Source organism: Syzygium oleosum, unplaced genomic scaffold, assembly GCF_021117445.2.
Source record: "Syzygium oleosum isolate NSW1041296 unplaced genomic scaffold, Sole_v2.1 Sole_v2.14, whole genome shotgun sequence".
Lineage (NCBI taxonomy): Eukaryota > Viridiplantae > Streptophyta > Magnoliopsida > Myrtales > Myrtaceae > Syzygium > Syzygium oleosum.
The window spans coordinates 6689656-6696525 of NW_026607498.1; the positions used below are offsets into that span (position 1 = coordinate 6689656).

At 39.2% G+C, this 6870-nt stretch overlaps 1 protein-coding gene across 2 annotated transcripts; it reads left to right on the forward strand.

Moving 5' to 3' along the window:
• The first annotated feature begins 821 nt into the window (after positions 1-821).
• Positions 822-6581, forward strand: LOC115689992 (uncharacterized). Of its 2 annotated transcripts, none has more exons than XM_030616204.2 (8): positions 822-988; positions 2224-2292; positions 2969-2998; positions 3705-3737; positions 4211-4281; positions 4983-5064; positions 6132-6224; positions 6332-6581. In XM_030616204.2, the coding sequence occupies exons 1-8, from the start codon at positions 878-880 to the stop codon at positions 6371-6373; spliced, it is 531 nt and encodes a 176-aa protein (XP_030472064.2). In that variant the 5' UTR covers positions 822-877; the 3' UTR covers positions 6374-6581. The 2 variants fall into 2 exon arrangements, with proteins under 2 accessions (XP_030472064.2, XP_056173588.1); XM_056317613.1 differs by having other exon boundaries at positions 823-988; positions 6306-6581.
• The last annotated feature ends 289 nt before the right edge of the window (positions 6582-6870 follow it).

The following is a 6870-nucleotide window of genomic DNA, read 5'->3' on the forward strand; positions in this document are numbered from 1 at the left end:
CGCCCCAACAAAGAAAACCGGAACGAAAATATTACCTATTGGAAAGGTGGAGTGGGGGCTTCTTTTGGGATCACTTTCAAATGAGAAAGGAGAACTTCATAGTGTATCGTGCAAACCCGACCCGACCCATTAAGTTCAACTTAATACTCTCAGTTTGATTTTGAACTTGATTTGCCTTAATTCACATATAATGAAACCGACCCAGCAAGCCAAAATGTTATCTTACATCAGATTCTTAAGCATGAAAAGTAATTCAATTGTAAATTGAGGTGAGCGATTTCAGGGTCGGTACATGTTTCACTTGAAAATTGAAACCTAACTTGTTGGGAACTGATTTTCAATTTTTGGAACCTAGAACTCAATATGTACACCGAACCTGCGGTTTTAGGGTCCACTTGGGAACCGGCTAGAGACAAACTCAGATAAATTTCGGTTTGTGCATTTCGTCGAACATGTAGTGAGCAATTCTGCAATCAATTTTGAACTAGTAAGGAGCGAAATGGCACTTCACGCATTTGACTCTAACAACATTACACCAACTAATTAAAACGAACATCGCCAATTGAAATTCAAGACCCGATCGCGACATTCATTTTTTTTTTTATAAATTATAAATTAGGAACAACTCCCAAAGGAATCATCAAGGTTAGCTCACAAGCTCGAGAGACGGAGGTGAAGTACATGTAGAGGTCGATATATTAATTTATTTACTTTTTCATGTATTTTTTAGCAATGAAGAGTTGAATACAACTCAAAAAAAGAAAAAAGAAAAAAGGAAAAAGAAAAAAGAAAAAAGAAGAAGAAGACCTTCTTCTCTACTTGTCCAAATCCAAAACCCAAAAACTGCTGCCATTCCCGCCCTTCGCACCTCTCTCTCATGGCGGAGAAAGGGAAGGCGGCGTCTCTCCCGGCGGGATCGGCGCGATCGAGGGTGGACAAGTCGTTCAAGCGCGCCCTTCTTCCTCTCCTCTCCACTGGCTCCATGGAGGTACTCTTCTCTCTCTCTCTCTCTCTCTCTCTCTCTCTCTCTCTGCCCGAACCTTCGCTACCTAGCTTAGCCAGCCCAGCCCTCCCTCCCTCCCGATCCCTTAGGGTCCGAAACCGATTGTCCCGGCCGCTTCCGTCCGATCGAACGGGTAGAATTTGGTGCGCGTTTGGGACCCCTTCAAGCGTCCGGGATCGAAGTCGTTCGGTACCCGATTTCGAAGCCGACATGTCGAATGTCATCCGTACAGTTGCGCGTGATGTTTTTTTCGATTCGTCTGAGCAGCGTTCATGAATGGAGCTGTCGCGTTACTTCGCCTCGGTGTCTGGACCCCGCCCGGGGGGGGGGGGGGGGAGGATGTCATAACTGCTTGCGAATGAGGAAAATTTTTGTTTTTTTGAAGCTCATGGCGACAGCCTCGGTGTTTTTTTCGCATTTTTTCCCGAGCTTCTACTAAATGGGAGCTGAGCGCTGAGCAGTTCAGCTCCGTTCCGGCGTTTTCATGTTACGGCAGTGTCCTGTGTTCAAGTCCTTTTGGAAATGGGTCGAGAACTGTTTGGAGTTTTTCTGCTTTTTGTTCGTCGCTGCGGAAGGGTGGATGTTCTGCCTTTCCAAATGATGGGAATGGCGGAAAGCAGTGCCGGTTAAGCTGCCTCACTGGTCCGTTTAAGTTTGGGATTCTTGATGCAGATCTTTCGACAAAAATTTTAGTAACCTACGATTGAAATCCACCCCAAAGTTGAATAAAGATTTGTAATTATCATCCAATATGTTCGTTCAGAGTGCATACCTCTTCGTATTAGCATGAACTAGAAGTTAGTGCAAGTACGAGAAGATCTGTACGACCTCCAAACTTGAAAGTGATAAGACGGTGATCTGCTTGGATTTGAAACTAAACTGTGAATTCCCAATTTTTTCCTATTATTGATTGGTCCTAGATAGTTGATTTTTGTTGGGTACACCCTGTTGTCAAAACAGAAGCTTATGTGGTACTCTTCTTTGATCTTTCCCTTTTCTTTCGTTTGACAAGTTGATATCTAATTCTGTTCGATATATAGACGTGTGTATCTGATATCTAAGGCTCTTGTAAAAGTTCGCCAAAGTGAGTGGATGTGTTTCTTACTAAGGTAAATAGGGGAACTATTGCATTCAGATGCGTGTAGGACTAGAAGTTCGTTTAAATTGATTACGTTGAGGCTGTTTTGCATTTATAATTTTTCTTTACGTTAACTTCACAGGAGATCCGCAAAGCCTTTCCAAGTTTTTCAAGTGATGACCAACAACGTCTCCAGCAGTTATTCATCAAGGTGCAAAGGCTGTCTCGTACTTGACAAAGCTTATTAATATACTTGTCTTCACAAAAAAGCAATGTACAAAACTTTGAGAAGCAGGTATCTCTCAAGATATGAACATAATAAGATTGCCAAGGTCATGCAATAGTTGCAATCTAGATTTGTGAGAGGGTCTAATTATTCCAGCCTAATATAATAATGGTGATTTTCTAGGATCATTACTAGATTGAAAGGTGGATACTATCTCCAAGAAATTATTGGGCTCGTGTACACAACTATTCAATTCTTCTTTACTCTCCGTGTTTCACTAGATATGAACCGTATGTACTCTGTCTTCTTGCTATTTAATTCCAGCAATTTCATCCAACCATATTGTAACACGACGTGTATCGTTTCCTTCTTGAAAAGGAATTCTGTCACCCGTATTGCTAGCATCAGTTTTTTTGTTGGCTAGTATCTTGATGGTCCTGTGTCTTCTTGGCACTTGTCAAAGTGTCGATCAAGAATAATACTAAAGCTAAAAGAATGGTTTGACGACAAAATGGAGATGGGCGACTGCCATTTGCAGGAGAGGCATTTAAGAACATATATTTGATTCTGTGTAATTTATAAAATTGCTGTATCTTTCGTTGGATGCATTTCCTGTACTTTTGAAACTTAACTATCGACTTTGTATGTAAATTTTTGACAGGTTATTACTTCACTGCATGGACACATAGAGGTAAGTTTGTTATTACGGATCTGTAGTTGTGGCCTGGTGCTCCTGTTAAAGCTAATGACGTTCTTGGAGAAACTTATGAGAGGAAGGAAGAGGTGTATATTATCAGCGAATGTGTATTGCTAGATACTTCAGTTTATTCAAACTCATGTTCTTGTGGCAGTAGTTGCCTTGTTCTTTTCACATATAAGCAAATCAAACTTTCATGTGTTCTGTTCTACTTAATCTTTTCCTTTTTCTTCTCCTCTCGTTCATGATTTAGCATTTGGAAAAAAAGAGTATGATGCCAATAAATGACAGCAAAAAAGGTTCCAAAGTTATACCGTTTCACCATTTGCACAACATGCCTGTTGCTCTGCCCTTTTCCCAGTCTCGACTATTTTTGTTGATTCGTTTGTTCTTCCATTGAGACTCCAACCTCTGATCCTCTAGGCATCTCCTAAGGATTCTTCCCCATGTTCTTTGGTGCTAGGCTCAGTTTTTTTTTTTTGAATGACTCATTATTCAGCAAATGAAGCAGCATCCTTGTTATGTAGAAAATGGTCAGCGTTTGCTGTATATTTGGCTCATTTGTCTGCTGGCAATGTGAAATAGGGATCATTTGCCTTATGCACATAGTATGTAGAGAGTACACAACATTGTAAATGATTTGTATTGCATGCTAGTACGTTGAATGTGAACATTGACCATCTATTATCATTATTTGCAGGATGTTTTTGAATCACTCTGTGATGAAATGAAGGTACTTTTGTTATCCTGTTAATGCCATTGACGTGTCCAGATTTTTATTTGTGGGATTCCTACCTCAATTTTTGCATGTAGCCTAATTTCCATGTCAGCAAATAATCTTATTTAGAATGGGACAAGGATGACAAATGGAGGTAGAGTTTTACTGAGTAGGACATGCATTCAATTTGGGGATTTCATTAGTGTCTGGAAAAAGAGTTTGGTTATGGTTTGTGCAAGGAAATCAATTATGCGCGCAGTTACACATAGAGAAGTTGATGCTACCTGTGCTTTCCCTTGTGCTTTCCTATGCTTTTGGGTCATTTGGACATAAAACTGTCTTTTATAATCTAGACGGCTGATAATGGTTTTCAGACTTTCCATTCCATAAGGATTGTGAGATTTTTTTTTCTTGCTAGCGCCTCAAGAACATTACAATGTGATTCTTATGTATTCAGCTTCGCATGTCATGTCTCGCTATATTTGCAGGTGGGAACAGTTCTGGATACTGTGGAACAACTTGTTGAGGAACAGAGTCTAGACCTTCTGAAGTCAGATAAGTATGTACCAAGTTGTTATGGAATAACCATAATATTATGTATATGCCTACGGTAACAATTAGGAAATTATTAATTTTTCTCAAAAATATCTATTTTAATTTTTATGATTAAATCATTAGACAGAAGCATCTAATCTCCAATGATTGGTGATATATAATGTGTTACGCGGTTGAACTAAATGATCATTAGGCTTGTATAATGGTAGGACTTTGTACTTGATGAGCCTGTAAGGAGTTTGAGAAGCTGTCCATGTTCGTGCGGCATAATGTATGTTTTACTGAGTCATCGTCCCTTCCCCATCCTCTTGTCCTCCCCATGAAGATTTTATTCACCATGTTAGCTTTTGAAACCTGCCAATCTGGAGTGGTTTCTATACTGATAAATTGCCCTTTTGTGCTTACTTTTGTTGAAGATTATGTGTGGCCAGTATCACTTATGATTTGGGCACATGCCTATCTTTGATTTTGAGGCCTTTTATTGGTAATAGAGCGTGCTCACGAGCCCATATTCATTTTTAGCAATTAATCTGATGTAGATAGACAATTTGCTTGACGATGAAGTCCTTGTTGAGGGGCTTACTGCAAGTATACTAATTCAATTGGATCGCTAAAAGTCTCTTTACAGTAATGCTTCTTTTCTAACTTAGCAATAGCGAAGTACTTTATATCTTGGTCCTATAATGTGTTTTTGTCCGAGTACAGCACAAACGTATTGGACATCGCAAGAGATTTGTCAGTGTCGAAGAAGAACGAGATTCAGCACTTGAGCGAAGTGCTGGAAAAGGTATGTTACAATTACACATACAGCCTTATTAGGTTTTTAGACAGGCAGGAAAGAGGAAACTGTATAAATTGTGACAATGTCATCAACTAATATTTTGGCTAGGAAGGATTATTTAGTTCATTTCATTATTCATTTTTTTAAAATCTTCTTATTTTGACTGTACTATAGATGGCGGCCTCTTTAGAATCAAGTTTATCAAGGTTCACAAGAATACTGTTAGGGGATGTTTTGAACTACTTAGTGACCACATCTAGTATTCATGCTGTGGTACATGGAATCTGATTAGTTAACGGTCATACCTTAAGACCACATCATAAGATGATTTGCCTGGTTTATGTCTACTGCGACCTTCTAGGTACTACTCGCTATTGTTGTAATAAGTAAGCGTGGTGCCTTGATGCCTTGATTCTGTATATTTAGGGGAGGGTGGAACTCCTCATGGTTTGCCCAAATTATATGGCATACTTCAGAAACCTATGTTTTACCCCCTAAAATGTGTTTAATACTTTGTTATGTTTGTTCAAATGGATTCAACAAGTCATTATAAGCACCGTGACTCTAACCCTTTCGATATTTTGATTCTACCTACATACAAGGAACTTACAATATTGCGATAGAGATATTTGACAGTAACTAAAGCGTAGGCATTTAATGGTATTTTAGTAGGACGAGAGTATAGCGGATGGACTGGAGTCTAATGCTTAGAACTCGAAATGAGATGGTGCATCATTCCAACACCAGGATATACGTAACTAAGCAAGTACATACTGCCAGACGTTTGAAAGTTGCCTCACCATGGAGTTACGAAATTGTATATGTGGAACATGAGAAAACCAAAAAATACCTTTCTCACTTTTCCATAGAAGGATCCGATCATCATGGAGGGAAGAAAAAGCTTTAAATCTTTCAAGATAATTGGCTTCTGTTTAGATCTAGTAGAAAGTTTAGATGTTCTTATTGAATGAACTAGCTTGTGCTTGTTTATGAAGATGGTTTCGTGATTTTTTCTTTTGTCAGAAATACGGTTTTATAATTGATTTACTTGTTTCTGACACCTTTTTTATTAGGCTGAAGGGCATAATCTCCAAATCCGTTCTCGTCTGGAGCTGATCAAGAAAGGGAGACAACAATTATCTGTCACTGAAGATGCTCTTCAGAAGGTGTGATTAGGTCTCCCCTTTCTTCTACAGTTTAAATTTGTATCTAGTTCCTTTTAAGCTTATTAAGGTAACATTGTGAAGCTGTTGGATTAATGCAAATCGAGCAGTTGATGAGTGAGATGCAGAGTTACAAGACATTCAGCAGTTGAAGGCCCTTACATCGAGAAAACTCATAACTCCAATCGCTCTGAGGAAATTGCTCCAACTTTTGTGTTGATATACAACATTTGTACGAGTCAACAAGCTGAGTTATAATTTCTCCCCTGGCACTTCCTTTTGTTGTGTGAAAGAAAGTATGCCTTTTGGACCGACTGTATGATGCTATTGAAATACTGCGGGGCGGGAATTAAGCTTTCATATAGTATGTACATCCTTTTTGCTCCTTCACAATCCACATCATAGTTCTGTCGAAGGCGTTATCCAATGAAATAAGCACGAGGGAAGCTGCTTTGTTCAAACACCTTTGATTAGTATAAGTTAGAGGTATTAATTCTCGAATGAATTGTCGTGAGAGCTAGCAACCGAAGCGGTACGAAGTTTGGAAACTTGCCAGCTAATAATTTTCCTACTTTGATACGCCAAACAAAAACGATTGTAAGGATGCCCATCGTGGTGCAAAGAAGTTTGGCAACTCCCAAACACCATA